The sequence below is a fragment of the Chenopodium quinoa genome, unplaced genomic scaffold (genome assembly GCF_001683475.1).
Source record: "Chenopodium quinoa cultivar QQ74 unplaced genomic scaffold, ASM168347v1, whole genome shotgun sequence".
Lineage (NCBI taxonomy): Eukaryota > Viridiplantae > Streptophyta > Magnoliopsida > Caryophyllales > Amaranthaceae > Chenopodium > Chenopodium quinoa.
In genome coordinates, this window is record NW_018742204.1 from 22,950,362 (window position 1) to 22,966,198 (window position 15,837).

A 15,837-nucleotide genomic window follows, 5' to 3' on the forward strand; every position below is an offset into this window, starting at 1 on the left:
TAATTAACTAAAAACAAATAAAAATAATACACAAATTTAATTTTATGAAATTTTTTTGAAAAAAAAACTTACAAACTTAAAAAACTATGTAAAGTGACCGTTTTAGCCAAATTAGCCGCAATAAGAGAAGGACTGAAAACATAAAACACAATCTTATTTAAATGATTGCGAGCATTTTCACCCAATAAATCAATACGCTCTAATGCTAGAAACATTCCTACACCTATTATCAATAGCACTTTCGCAACTGGTATTGATGCTACTACTAATAAATGTATAAACCCCATTTGTTTTTTTGGTTGGAGATTAACAATTTTTCTCTTGAATTTGGAAAAGGAGAGAAGAATAAAAAGGAGAAGTGAAGAGAGATATTGAGATTGATATTGACAACTAAGAATAGACATGAGAATCATACGTGATTGAGTCTTTAAGATTACAGAATTTGTGGATGAAGTTGTGATTGCTTTCCTTGTATTCTGTATTACTGAAATTTGTGCTTATTACTTTACACGGAGTTTGAGCAACGATGACGTATTCAGAATTTTTTTAATTTTTTTTACACACATATATCAGTGTAATAAGTGTATTTTTGTCATAATAAGACTGTTTTTAATGCTTATATGTAGCCCTATGAGTTATGTATAACATATTTTTTTTTTTTTCCTTTTTTACAGGATATAATTAAGTTTATTGGTCTATTCAAAAAAAAAAAAAAGTTTATTAGTGGTTATACTCAAGATTGTTTGTTTTACTGGGAGTAGAGCAAAAAAATCTTATATGAAGTATCCTGTAATATCCTTTGCTATTAAAGATGGTCTTTCTTTATCAATTCGGAATGTGGTGTACATTAGCATAGATAGATACAATTTTTTTAAAAAAAAAATTAACAAATTAGTCCAAAAAAAATTAAAACATAGCTCTATTTCCTAGAAATTTCATTCATCTCACAAAGTACATAAGCCTCCCAAATTTATTCAAATGGAGCCACACTTTTAATAACGCAGAAACCATTGAGCCTATTTAGTGGGTCAAATTGATGAAATTAAATTTGCGTCCTTTAGATTGATGTCTATGTAAAAAATGCAAGTACATCTCTCGATTTCTGCCTTGTAACAATGTCGAAAAAAAAAAAAGAATTTCTGATCCATAATAATCGGACGTTGATGGATTACTGTCATTTAAACGAGGAGAACAAATTCATAAGTTAGTCAAAAAAAAAAAAAAAAAAAAAAAAACCAATTTTTAGATTGGTACTAGAAACTTACAAGGTACTTCGTACTAAGTGACAATCCAGAGAAATAATGTGGACCAAAGTGTGAGAGAAATAGATGCCAAAGCATAAGTCCATAACATAGTTACTGAACACTCATTTTGGCTAGCTCCAAATAACTGCATCATTGTTCCTATTATGCATATTCATCTTAAAATTAACATTACAAAGTATAAACCCAAGAATAAGCTCAGCTTTATTTGTTTGATTATAGATGGTAATTTATGGTCATGTTTGTGAAATAAAGACCCGTATGATGAGGAGAAAAATTAAGAGAGAAAACATATTTGTAAAACTTTATAAAATAATTATTGTAATATTAAGAGAACAGATGAAGTATATCGTATATAAATGACGTACCTAAATTAATTGCTGGTGGCAGGGCATATTGAACTAAAAGAACAAATACAAATAATTTATTGTTGATTGGCACAAAACCAGCTTGGATCGCACCCTTAACAATAAGAATGCCAAGCAGAGGAAGAATTATATAACGAGACACAACTATTCCAATAACAACTTTAGGTTGAATACCAGAACCCTTAAACCTGACAACAAAATAAACAAAACATATTTAAAAACATCCAATATATACTAGTATTATACTACATTACTACGTACTCAATAATTCGAAGAGATTGTACGATTGAAAAGATTGGAAGGAAAAAACATAACCTTGAAGGAGATTGGCCCCAAGTATTAGGTTAACCGCTGGAATAGCTGCATCTCTGTATATTATGAATTGAACTAGGTTAGTAACTGTGTGATGTACGGCTTAAACAATCTCTATCTCCTTATTATCGATTTAATAGTGTGCCCCTTTATGAGCGTATAATATTGAAATGGCATACCCAAGTAATAATGCCGAGTCCATAACTACGTGGAGGGGAGCATCATTGCCAATCATCAAATTTCTGATTGGAGACATCATTCCAATGCCAAACCCAAGTACCTACATTAGATACACATTAATTGATTCATGATATGCCTTACCAATTTGCTATGACAGAATTCTCAAAACATATGACACATGAATTGTTAAAGGGCTAAATACAAAATTAATGACTGATTTTCAAAGGGGGAATTTTAAGTACACTAAATGGAGCTTAAGAGCGTTTAATGATAGAGTATATCAATCAGATCCCAACCATTAGCTTTAGTTTATAGCTGAGCTGGTTCATTAGAGCCAACATGACACAAATGTCATGACTTCAAATCTCACTTACTCTCCACTTTCAAGTATTAAATATGAGGGGGCTCATATTACATCCACACTTCAAAGTGTGGATAATTAAATGTGTAACACTTACTCAAAAAATAAATGAGACCAAGATGTACCAAAAAAAAAGTGTTAAATAGGGTACGTACCGCTGCAATAGTTGATGGTGCGAATATGGCTTTGGCATTGATCTTCTCTAACAGGATTATGACATATTGTTTTAACCTACCTGTTAATGAAATCTGTCCATATTTATATTATTCAAAATAGTTCATCAAATTACAGAATTCTATAGATAAAAGGAAAACCATATATAGAGAGCAATGCAAGAATTTTACCGATGAAGAACTTATGAGATTATGGTCTCCGGAAGCCAAGACATAATTAGTATTGGAAGGAAGAAGGGGTTCCTTAATTTTTGTACTCGTTTCTCCCGTTACTTCATTAGCCGTGACTCGTACAACGTTGTAAACATATAACCACAAGTATATTGCCCCGATCTGAAATAGTATTAACAAATCAAATACTCCGTAATCTAATAACAAAACCAATACTTCCTCTGTTTCACCATTATTCATTTGGTCTATTTAATACACAATATATGAATATATCGAATGACTAATTGTAATATTCTTCATGAAACTATTCATCTAAATATCTAATACGTATGGACTTTTTGAGAAGAAATTATGACTTTTAATTAAGTATCATTCAATATACGTCATCCAAATTTCATAAATGTAAATTGGGAATAGGATGAGATCAAATTAAACTACTACCCCCGTTTCTTGTTTTGTGCAACAAAGGGGTATTATTTATGACACATAAAATATTCTTTTGTAGCACATAATAAGTAACGGAGGTAGTATTTACTTGAATTATGCTTATATGTTTAATTAACCTTATTGGATTCATTAGTTGATGAACTTAATTTAGTTATAATTTGAACTTATTAATCGAAAATAAAGTGAATATGAAATGAGTAGAACAGGATCAACTATCCCCTCTAGGCTATATTTATAATAGCAAAATTTCACAAGTGATAAAGATAATCATACCGCCATGGAAAGAGAAGCATAAGATAGAGCATAAATCTCACAAACATCTGGTGCTCCAAATGGACTGCCCTTTTCTTTGCACATTGCAGGGACTAGAATGATAAGCATGTTTCCCAAATTTCCTGTTTTCAATTGTAACTTTTTTTTTTCATTAATTATGAACAACATACATGCTCATTTAAATTAAAAAAAATAATAATGGAATTGAATCATATATAATTAACCTGCAGAACAAGCTCCAATTATAAGAACCTTATGATGCTTTGGAGCTTTTGTAACCTTCACAAGAAGGTAGCCTAGTCCTGACCCTATTATAAACGTTATCAATATGTTCACAAGCATAAACCACCTACATTAAAAATAAATAATTTAAATTCTATGAAAATTAAAATAGAAAATTTAATTAATTAATAAAGTGCTTCAAATTCTAAAGAAAACAAAATTTCAAAAACAGGAAAATTGGGATAGAAACAAATAAGAGGGGTTAAAGTCCACTTACAAGGTAATAAAGCTTTCAAGAGTGACCGTTTTTGCCAAGTTGCTTGCAACTAGAGATGGGTTAAAAACATAAAACACAACCTAAAAACCAACAATATTAGTCAAACATATACTATACTTGCATTAATTAAGTATTTTAACTTGGGCGACAATTTAATTATTAACAATTGTTAGCATTTGTAATAAATTAAACACTGCCTTGAATAAAACTGCATGCGTCCTTTCATAAATCAAATACATATTCCATTAACCAAATAATAATCGAAAATCTAGCTATAATAAGAATAAATAAATCAATACTAACCTTGTTTAAGTGATTTCGAGCATTATCACCCAAGATATCAACACGATCCAAAGCAAGAAACAAGCCTAGGGCAGTGATTAATAGAACCTTCACAACCGGTAATGATGCTACCACAAACAAATCTACTAATCCCATTTTATCTTCCTTATTTTCTCCCAACTTTCGTGAAATTAACAAATTAAATTCCTTTTTCTATCTCCCATTAATTTGTAATAATTTTAATTTATTTTAGTTTTGATCCTAAAAGTCTATGATATGACTGGCTAATTATTAAATTATACTGTATCTTTATTTAGGTGAAATAGCTGCTTTATATACGCATGCAGAATATATAAATATTTGCCCGACTTTTTACACGTTCCTTGACTTTTTACACTTTCCTTTGTATAGTTAACTGGAGTTTTATATTAGGGTTATGAAGTTAGGATAATTTTCGCTTTTAAAAAATTTAAAATAATTGCTATTGAAGGAAGTCACTTTATTGTTTTAATTTTTCGTTACTTTACTTTAGATTGGTGCCATGGTGATATTGCATTTGTATATAGTACTACCTTCATTTTATATTATTTGTAACGATTTGATATAAATTAGAGAAGAAAAAAGTCTAACCATTGCAATTCTTACAAATAGTAAAAAAACGGAGGTAGTAGTTGATTTAACTTCATTGATAAATTGATAATGGTAATTGAGCAATTGTTGTTGTCATTGGTCAATATTTTAAAATATGTTTAAGGTGTTATTCATCTCATCAACTTTTCAAAATTATTATTCCCTCCATCCTTTAATTATATGCTTAATTCTTTCATTTATTACTCACATAATAGAGAAAAATAGGCATATAATTAAGGGACGAAAGGAGTAATGAGTTGATGAAATCAGTTTAGACAAGTAGAGTAATAAAATTTGTGAGTGTGAGGAAAAGCTCAGGTACTTTAAGTTTCCCTCTCAATTTCAAGGAATTTTGTGATCAATACTCACCATCCACTCTTGTGGCTCTAAAATCCCCCCCCCCCCCTCAAGTAATTTTTGTAGTGATGTATTTCAAATCAGTTTTTTTAAACCTTATATATATATATATATATATATATATATATATATATATATATATATATATATATATATATATATATATATATATATATATAGTTTGTATCGATTAAAACTAATTTTTATAAATTTAACTTATCTTGACTGTTTAATATTTTTTAACTGCATCTATATTTAAAAGTTATGTTTTGGACTTTTATGTGAAATAATCATCATTCAAACATGAATAAATTAACTATTAAGGGCCTGCTCTGATTTACAGATTTGAATTGATTGGAGTTGAACTAAAATGAAATGTTTATGAGAGAAGGAAATTAGGAACTGAACTTAACTTAACTTAACTAATTAGAGCTGAATTGAACTAAACTGAAATTAAGTTGAAGAGAACATACCCGAAAGATATAATGTTGTATTTGTTCTTTAAATTTACGGATTCTTTTTTGAAAACCCTTTGAAATTTTTTTTTCTTCTAAATAACACATATTTTTACTAAATATTTAGTTTTTTTTTTTTTTTTTTTGGAGTGAAGAGTATGGTACAAGTGCCTACCTAAAGTCTTTTAACATATAATAATAATAATAATAATAATAATAATAATAATAATAATAATAATAATAATAATAATAATAATAATAATAATAATAATAATAATAATAATAATAATAATAATAATAATAATAATGTGTTTTATGTTGCCGATCATATTGAAGTAAACATATTGTTCCTTCCCTAGCTACCTCTTATAAAATTCAAGCAAACTCTTATGGATAGTGTGTAAAGATTTATATCGATTCCTAAAATTTTGTTTATTTATTTGCTCTCATTGATGTTAATTTTTTTTTTTTCTTAACTCTTATAAATATATAGTGTACAAAGATTTGAAGGTGTATAAAAATATTTAATTTATTTATATTCACCTTCCTCCATTAATGTTAACTATCAAATATCAATGACTAGATTTGTGACATAAGACCAAACAAAAAGACCTCCACGAACATGGCTAGTTATGGTGCACATGGCAAGCTATGGCTCGACGTTAGCCGCCCTAGTTAACTAAATCAAGTACCTCATTTCTTTTATTTTTACTACGTACAATGATTAAATAATTCTATCATGTGAACACATTTGATTGATTGATAGACTCTCTCGTCGAAGAAGATTGCAAATTATAACAATAAGAAAGAGGTTATGAATGATATATGCTTTGTAACAATGATTGTAATTTTTGTTGCAAGGATGTTTTAAATTGATTCAATTGTTTATTTATTTGATATCGATCTCTATAAATCTGTCATATGCCTTTTATGAATCAATCTTTTTTCAAGTAAAAAAAAAAAAAAAAAAAAACCTACAACCAAAAAATTTATATTTTTTATTAGTGAATAAAGTGATGCCTTATCTTTTAAGCGTGAGCAAATTAGAGATAGATGGGCCAGAATTCGGCCCACTAAGTACATTATATAACTATGGTGGTTTAATAAAATACTTGTATTTATGAAGAGAGTAGGAACGAAGCTGTGTAGGACTAATGAGACTTGTAAAAAAATTGAGAACATTAAAGCACCTTCAACCAATGATATCTCTAATTGTAAAAGTTAATAAATATTCCGTATTATTAAAATAAGTTTATATATTAATAATATATATTGAAACTAATCCAACAACACTTACATTAATTAAGTATTAGTTCACATGGCCCCGCATGGCGGTACATATTTTGATTAGGAACACATTATATGGTGATTACTAAACAAAATTAAGAAACCACAAGCCATAAAAAGAACGTGGACCAAAGTGTAAGTGAAACCGCTGCTAGACCATATGTCCACAACAAAATTACTGAATATTCACTTTGGCCACTTCCAAACACTTGAGTCATTGTGCCTACAAATATCACATAACACCACTAATTAATACGGAGTAACATACGACAGATTAAATCACGATAAATGATAAATTATTGGGTAGTTAAGGACCATCGAGCGATTTAAATTTAAATGGTATAGCCCTTAGGAGTATGTTTATTATTTTCCTTAAATTTAATTATCACTTATGTTCGTTCATGCACATTAATAATGATCATTTATGACCGTAAAAAATTTAAGGAATGTAGATCAAATGAAATAGTGAAGGTACGTAACGTACTTATGCTCATAGCAGGTGGGAGTGCATATTGAAGCAGAAGAATGAACTGAAATAAGGGATCAATGTGTAGAATACCAACATGAACTGCGCCTCTGACTATAACAAGGCCTAGCAGAGGAAGCAGTATGTATCGAACAACTGCTATGCATATAATAGTTCTAATTTGTATTTGAGATCCCTTTAAACCTGAAGAAAAACATCAACCTAATTGTGTGAATTGATAAAATATAATGCCTTATTGGTTGTTAAAACCGGATTTATGTCAAGTATTATACCTGGTAGAAGATTTGCTCCTAGAATCAATGTGATGGCTGGAATTGTTGCATCTCTGCAATATAATTTTGTTATGTGTAAATTAGTCTATTTGTTGGAAAATTACTCGTAACTGATTAGAAAAGTTGAGATCGTTAATTGGTTAAAGCCGATACCCAAGCATGTAAGCTGCATCTTGTACAACATGGAGAGGTGCATCATTACCAATCAGCAGATTTCGCAGTGGTGAAATCATCCCAATCATAAATCCAATTATCTGCAAGAAAATCAAAATGTAGTAGTTAATGAATCAAGCAAAACTCGAGTTTAGGGAAGCTTAGCTTTGGACTACTACGTCACACCAAGCTAAACTCGAGTTTAGATTTTGGATAAAACATAAAATTGAGGGTTAAAGTAATACCACTCCTATAGTAGAAGGTGCTAAAAATGCCTTGACATTGATATTTCTTGGAAATTTAGTTAAGAATTGTTGTACTTTTGATGATAATGAACTCTGCATTTCAACATAATCATCAAATATGAAATTGTCATCAAAATTAAGGATGTTCACAGAAAATTATTAAAGGGGTGTGAAGCTCTAACTTGGTTGTTCTGTGATGATGGAAGCAGAGGTTCTCTGTTTGGTGATGTCTGATCTACTTCGTCTACAATCTCTCTTGATGATATCCGGATGACGTTGTACGTGTACCCCCAGATAAATATACCATTCAACTGAAATTCAACGACTGAACCACATAAGTACTCGTAAACATCATCACTAGCTACATAGTACGTTACTGTCTCCTTTTAATAATAGTTGTCATATCGTCCCAAAATCTAATTAAATACTTGTATGTTTTATGCATGGTACTAATAACATGACTTTGTGAGCTTAAATTAGTTAAACGACGAATGAGATTTTGGTACATTTGATTTAAATTAAGAGCCCTGTAGGGTTTAATAAACGTACCGCCATGGAAAGTGAGGCGTAAGCCATAGCATAAGAATGACAAACATCAACTGCACCAAAGGGGCTGCCTTTCTCGTTACACATTGCTGGGACAATTATGATGGGCAGTTTCCCTAAACTCCCTGTTAGAACAGCGCAATCGAAAAAACTTAGTTTAATTTCATGATCATTTGCTAGCTATTCGTACAATTTTCTACACGAATACGTAAAGATTTACCTGCAGAACATGATCCTATAATAAGGCCTTTGAAATGCTTTGGAACTTTAGTCACTTTGGCAAGTATCCACCCAAGTAAGGAACCAATTAGATACGTAATGAAGATGTTTATTGGCATAAACCACCTATAGTTGCACAAACAAAATCAACAACTAATTAACTACGCAAATAAAAAAAATTAACTAGAGCTAAAATTGTTCAAGTGACTAAATAATGTGGAATATACTACTTTATGAGGTCAAATTATGAAATTTTAGGCTTGCTAAAAGTTAGTCACTCATACTATTACGTAGGGTCTAATCATTATAATGAAAATATTCGATAATAATCAAAGTTGTACGTAAACAGTAAAAATACAGGTGTAGTTATTTTAGTGAAGCGGATGTATATATGTTATTTAGGGTCTATTCTCTTCAGATTATGTTCAGTTCAGTTAAGTTCAGTTCATTTTTTAATTTCCTTCTCTCATAAAATTTTTAGTTAAGTTTAGTTTAGTTCAATAAGTCCAGTTCAGTTCAGCTCGAATCAGTCAATCAGAACAGGCCCTTAATACATCATTTATACAGAGTAATCAATCAAATAGAAATATTAGCTAAAGGAGTTAAGGAGAGATGATTAGAAACTCACAAAGTGAGAAATGTTTCAAAGGTGACGGCCTTTGCCAAGTTACTAGCTATAAGTGCCGGACCAAATACAAAAAACACAACCTGATGAACATACCAAAAACAAGTCATAACTCACAATGGATTAACATGAGTTACAAAACTACATGAACATCATTTCTTATATTAAAAGGCAAAAAACGATGTTATATGTTATGATCTTTAAGTATATACGAAGTACTTACTTTGTTTAAATGCTTTCGAGCATCATTGCCGAGTATATCAACACGATCTAACGCAAGAAATGAACCAATGGCAGTAATCAAAAGCACCTTCAAGATTGGCATCGAAGCCATTACAAATAGATTAATTGTACTCATTTTTTCAACTAGTGTAATTTTCACTAGCTTATGGGAATTATGACTATACTATTGTTTATTAACTTAGAAGAAGCTTTATACAAGAGAACATCAGAAAGTGTACTAAAGAAGCTATATGTACTTACTCAATTATTGTCCATAAAAATGATTAATCATATAAATTATAAACTGCACAACGTACATACTCTATTTGGATACTCTCTATTATTGACTTTTCCAAGTTGTACCCTCTTCTCTAAAGAGTTACTCATTGTAACCCTCTAGTACCATTAATAACCATATGGTGACTTTGTCATTATGTAGCCGTAAGTAGGCTTGATTTTTTTACTTTCTTTTTCTCGATTTACATACTAAATTTATTCCGCTAAATATTTAATTTGGGGTTTATTTTAGGCCTATAGATCCAAATTAAATTGAACTCGAATTTGGCAAAAAAAAAAAAATGTCTCATATTAAGAAATGTCTTGATTTACGTGTCATCATTTTTTAAAGCAAAACAAAGCATTTATGTTATCAACTATTGATTAAAATTGATGCGCGCATATTGATGTGTGCATATGCGGTTAATAATTTATAAGGTGATGGTTTTTTTTTTTTTTTTTTTTTTTTTTTTTTTTTTTTGTGAGGAAAGTGATGGTGATCTTCTTGGCTATTAGACTAATTTTAGTAGATAGGGAATGCAGCTAACAAATGGCTTGTGAAGTTACCATCTCCAAAATCCCATAACACTATTAATTTGAACGACAAATAATCCAAATGAAATTTGATCCTAATACTTAAATTCAACAGATAAAACCAACTAAGGTAGCTAGCATTTAGTCTAGATACATCTCTATAAAGATTGAAGATCAATATATATGTAGAGTACTCATGTACGTATATATATTTATCTGTATATTACCACTAAATCTATAATACAAAAGTATAGCATTTGATAGTGTATATTTCATAAAGGGGATCCATAACCAAAGTTGACCGGGATTTGTAAGAGGCCGGGATCTCCAATTTTTCCCCTACTTGTAAGAAGTAATATAACTTCGATATTTTAAGCGCATGCCCTCTGCCCCTCTCACATGCGAACCGTAAAGTTGTAGACCTTGTTGTAGTACTATATGTGGATTAGTGAGCGGGAAAGTAGTTCAAAATGAAGAGTTACTAAGAAGCCACAAGCCACAAAAAGATAGTGGACCAAAGAGTGAGTGCAACCGCAGCTAGACCATACGTCCACAACAATATCACCGAATATTCACTTTGACCATTTCCAAATAGCTCTGTCATTGTGCCTGTCATTTTTCAAAGCTCGCCCATTAAAAACTACTCGTACGTAATAAACTAACATATATTTAGTAGGTGATACACGACAAATTATTAGGTGGTAATTAAATTCCTACTATCTTCGTTTTATATTATTTGCAACAATTTAACATAAAACGTGACATTAAGGATTATCAACAATAAAGTGTTGTTAAACTTAGCATGCGCTTACAAATACTCATTAGGCAGCATATCAAGTGTCACGTCCTAAAGACTTTTAATTGGGAAACTTCCACCCTCTCTAGTCTCTAGGACTTACAGGGAAGTATGAATAGGATTTCAAATTTGGACAGATAGTGATATGCACGTATATACGAAGTATATGTATTACTATTAGGAATATGTTTACCATGGTTAGAAAATATTATTGGTGTATGGTGATCAAATGCACATATTTAAGAAAAAAATTCAATGGTTAGAATAACATACTTATGTTCATTGCAGGCGGGACTGCATATTGAAGTAGCAAAATAAACTGAAATAAGGGATCACATTTTAGAATACCACCGCGAATAGCTCCTCTAATTATAAGGATGCCGAGTAAGGGAAGTAATATGTAACGTGTGGCTACTATGCCAATTACAATTCTAAACTGAATTTGGGATCCCTTTAAACCTGAAAAAAAAACAATTAAATTATTATATTATTAGTGTGAGGACTCTCAAACAAATTGATTAGAAAATAATGGTTGGCCGGAGTTATTATTTAACGTACCTAGAAGCAAGTTTGCTCCAAGGATTAACGTGATGGTTGGGATAGTTGCATCCCTGTATTAATTCCGAACAGAGAGAGTATTCATTAAAAAGAAATTAAGCAACATATATATTATGGTAAAGGGGATTAAGATGAGTAGAGACTAGAAAGCGTTAGTTAAGTTATACGGTTATACCCAAGCATATAAGCTGAATCTTGAATTACATGGAGAGGTGCATCATTACCAATCAGCAACTTCCGCAGAGGAGGAATTAAACCAATCATAAATCCAACTAGCTGAACAATCAAGAAATTCTAATCAATCAATCATGAGCATAGAATAAAGTAGTATTAAATGTTGTAATTAATTTTAAAAAGACGGCTAGGATGATGTAAGTGATGACGATTAGATTTAGAGTTGCAAACTTTTACTCTGTATGAAATATCTCTTTCACGGATCGATCAGACATATATCATATAATTGTAAGGATTTTTAATGTCAAAAATACCCACTTACATTTTATCATATTAAAATCAATTAAATTATCTAAAATTAGGTCTCAGCCAAAGTTAGAGGTGATCATGGGATGGGCCGACTGAGTTAGGGGTAAGCCAAAAGCTAAAGAATCAACCCATTAATATGGGTTGGGCCAAGGTTTGAGGTAAAAGGCCTACATGGCTTTTCTAACCATTTTGGACTGGGCCAAAAAATAACTAAATATGCTTTAAATGCTTATAAATGGCCTACACCAAAACAATCTGAGCCCGACCCGACTTTTAACTGAATTTTTATGTCATAGTCCACCCAAAATCGGGTTGAATCCATCTTAATCACCTCTATCCAAAGTGTTTGTTCATTTTAGAGGTACCACCCGTACTTGAACCTACTCAACGTCGAAAAAGGGACTTGTACAGTTGTACGTCAAAATTATCCTAGGTAAGAGGTAAAATAAGTTTTTGGACTAAGCATTAATTGAGTTGGTTAGTGGTTAGAAGCGTACCACGCCAATAGTAGAAGGTGAAAACAATGGCTTGAGATTGATCTTTCCTGAGAATTGGGACAACAATTGTTGAAACTTTGATGACATTGGAATCTGCAAATACACATTTATCATCATACAAACAAGAAAAAAATCAACATTAAGTTTATGATGAATTGAAGTGATGTATTGAGTTAATTAAGTTCTAACCTTGTTGTTAGGAGTCATTAGAGAATATTCAGTAGGTTTAAGTAGGAATTCTGTGTTGTTTCCAAATGATTCATCTCCAACTTCGGGGTGATTTGCATCATCTATAACGTCCCTTGAAAATATCCGAATGATGTTGTATGTGTATAGCCACATGTAAAAATTCCCGAGCTGAAATACATACATGTGTAATATAGCTAGCATAATTAGTTTTGAAATATCAAATGTTGCGCAACTTACTAATTCAAATTAAGGCGTATTATATGAAAATGGATGGAGAATGAGAAACAAGTCGGTGTTCTAACACATATATGTTTGAAGATATGCTCCTTTTAAATTAGTCGATCTATTATATTTGTTCGTAGAAAAATTAATATAATTTGAGACAATAATAAACAAGTCTTTATTATTACCGCCATAGAAAGTGAAGCATATGCCAAACCATATGATTGGCAAACATCAACATCTCCAAAGGGGCTTCCTTTTTCTCTACACATTGCTGGGACGATGATGAGGGGAAGTTTTCCCAAATTACCTATTATCACACAATCAATTTAACACAAATAATGAATCAAACATAAAGACTACCAAATATGAATATATGATGCAAGAATATTAAAAAAACATCCAATGTTAATGACAATAACGTGATCCCATTTAATTTCCTTTTTATAAATAAAGGTCTCATGTGTCGGAAATTCTCCTTATTGGTAAATAAAGGACAAACTTTATATGTACGGGAATTGATCTCCAATACTATGTAGGTATCATCACCTGGATTTTAACCTATTAGCGGATACTATTGAGGATATTATATTTTAGGAAATTATATGATAATATTTAGTTGATATATTATCCTTCATCCTCAAAACAAAAAAGCAAATAATAATTCACACAAAGAATTTACCTGCTGAACAAGCTCCTATAATAAGGCCCTTGAGATGCCTTGGAGCTTTTGTAATTTTGATAAGGACCCACCCAAGTATTGAGCCAAGTAGGTATGTAATAAAGATGTTCACTGGCATAAACCATCTTCAACCACATAATTAACGAATTGATTAGCTCTTTAAATCAATAAGTAATCAAACATATGATTTACAAAAAAAAAAAAAAAAAAAAAATTTACAAAGTTTATGTACATAACAATGCAAAATCATTGCTGAAACTACGCCAATTTTTATATGTATATGTATGCATAAATTATACTCACAATGTAAGAAAACTTTCAAAGGTTATTGTCTTTGCCAAGGTGCTAGTAACAAGCGCCGGATTGAATACATAAAACACAACCTAAACATACCAAAACATGATAAAATTTCTATAAGGGAAAAAAAAAAAATCATATATGCACACAATAAATCAACGTAAACAGAACTTTTTATACTTACTTTGTTCAAATGGTGACGAGCATCTTCACCCAAAATATTAACGTGATCTAAACCAAGAAAGGAACCAATGGCCGCAAGTAATAGCACCTTTGCTATTGGCATTGAAGCCATCACTAATAGATTTATAGTTGCACCCATTTTTTCTAACTATTTTAGAAAAATTAACTAACTCAAATTCTTGTTTCCTCCCGACTACTATTACTATTGATTGTTCGATCTCACAACATATATATACATACTATTATATGTTGAGACAAAAACCTTTTATAGATTCGTACATTTGAGTATTTAACTAAAAATACAAAATAACGATACTCCGATCCTTTTGTAATGACATAGAGCAATCGATCAATAGGACAATAACCTCTTTCTGTATAATTCTATTAGTTCATTGAAAATTTTGTAACTTTAGAATAAAAAACAAGGCCAATTAAGCAAGTGTTATGTCGGTCAATTAAGTAGGACAAGGCTTGGGATAATGGGAGGATATCTCTCCCTTTCGAGGCAATTCATCACATCATCATCCATTACAATATGTATTGTCATGGTGTATTCTAGATTTCTAGCTAGTCTCGCCCATTAGCAATTGTGTCCATTAATTAAAGTCGTGTTCTTTTCACCTGAAGTTTGTTACTCTAAAATAATTTTTACTAAATAATACTACGTATTAAATTTTACTGAATTTGGATATTTAAATTGATTACTTCGTATAACTTTTTTCTTCGTCATTCATTATTATTTTTGTTGGTTCTTTGAAGTTAGCTAATTTTTACTAATTATGTAATATTCCCTATGTTTACTTTAATATATAAGATTTGATGTACGTACTACTTATACCAACAAATACATATTTATTTTAGGAAAGTCATCATATGTTAAAATACTCCATAGTCAAGTATGATTGTCCAAACGTAGTCTTAAGATGCATCTTTCTTCGGAAGTAATTTTCGGATGGGTATTTCCAAGTTTTCTCAATCGAGGTGCTCATAAGTGAGGATAAAGTGTGCCGAAAGAAATTGAGTTGGTACATGGTTACAATTGATCTGGTGGTCCTTAATGCGCATTTCATGAGGATATAGAAATACATAGTACGCCTTACTCAACAGTGAGGTATTATAGATAAATTAAAATTTATTTAACTGGAATTAATTTTTCCAAACTTAATTTATTTTAACTAAACTTAAATCATATTTACTACCTTTATTTGTTTTCACTAATTTATATCTATATCTATCTATACTTATTAGTATTTAAAAACACAAATCATAATTTTTCATATGACACATGTCATCA

The 15,837-nt window shown here is 30.6% G+C and overlaps 2 protein-coding genes and 1 pseudogene across 3 annotated transcripts; all 3 read right to left on the reverse strand.

Moving 5' to 3' along the window:
• Nucleotides 1–666: 666 nt before the first annotated feature.
• On the reverse strand, nt 667–5,380 carry LOC110724293 (annotated as a pseudogene).
• Nucleotides 5,381–6,982: 1,602 nt separating this feature from the next.
• Nucleotides 6,983–10,084, reverse strand: LOC110724315 (protein PIN-LIKES 3-like). 2 transcript variants are annotated; one of them, XM_021903735.1, is made up of 10 exons: nt 9,828–10,083; nt 9,608–9,687; nt 8,981–9,105; nt 8,764–8,885; nt 8,397–8,525; nt 8,215–8,307; nt 7,970–8,070; nt 7,817–7,869; nt 7,542–7,727; nt 6,992–7,280 (listed from the first exon to the last, which is right to left on the reverse strand). In XM_021903735.1, the coding sequence occupies exons 1-10, from the start codon at nt 9,960–9,962 to the stop codon at nt 7,153–7,155; spliced, it is 1,152 nt and encodes a 383-aa protein (XP_021759427.1). In that variant the 5' UTR covers nt 9,963–10,083; the 3' UTR covers nt 6,992–7,152. The 2 variants fall into 2 exon arrangements, with proteins under 2 accessions (XP_021759434.1, XP_021759427.1); XM_021903742.1 differs by lacking the exon at nt 7,542–7,727 and having other exon boundaries at nt 6,983–7,280; nt 9,828–10,084.
• Nucleotides 10,085–10,665: 581 nt separating this feature from the next.
• LOC110724303 (protein PIN-LIKES 3-like) lies at nt 10,666–15,042 on the reverse strand. Its single transcript, XM_021903729.1, has 10 exons — nt 14,545–15,042; nt 14,367–14,446; nt 14,064–14,188; nt 13,570–13,691; nt 13,160–13,327; nt 12,971–13,063; nt 12,166–12,266; nt 11,991–12,043; nt 11,706–11,891; nt 10,666–11,245 (listed from the first exon to the last, which is right to left on the reverse strand). The coding sequence occupies exons 1-10, from the start codon at nt 14,680–14,682 to the stop codon at nt 11,118–11,120; spliced, it is 1,194 nt and encodes a 397-aa protein (XP_021759421.1). The 5' UTR covers nt 14,683–15,042; the 3' UTR covers nt 10,666–11,117.
• Between the last annotated feature and the right edge of the window lie 795 nt (nt 15,043–15,837).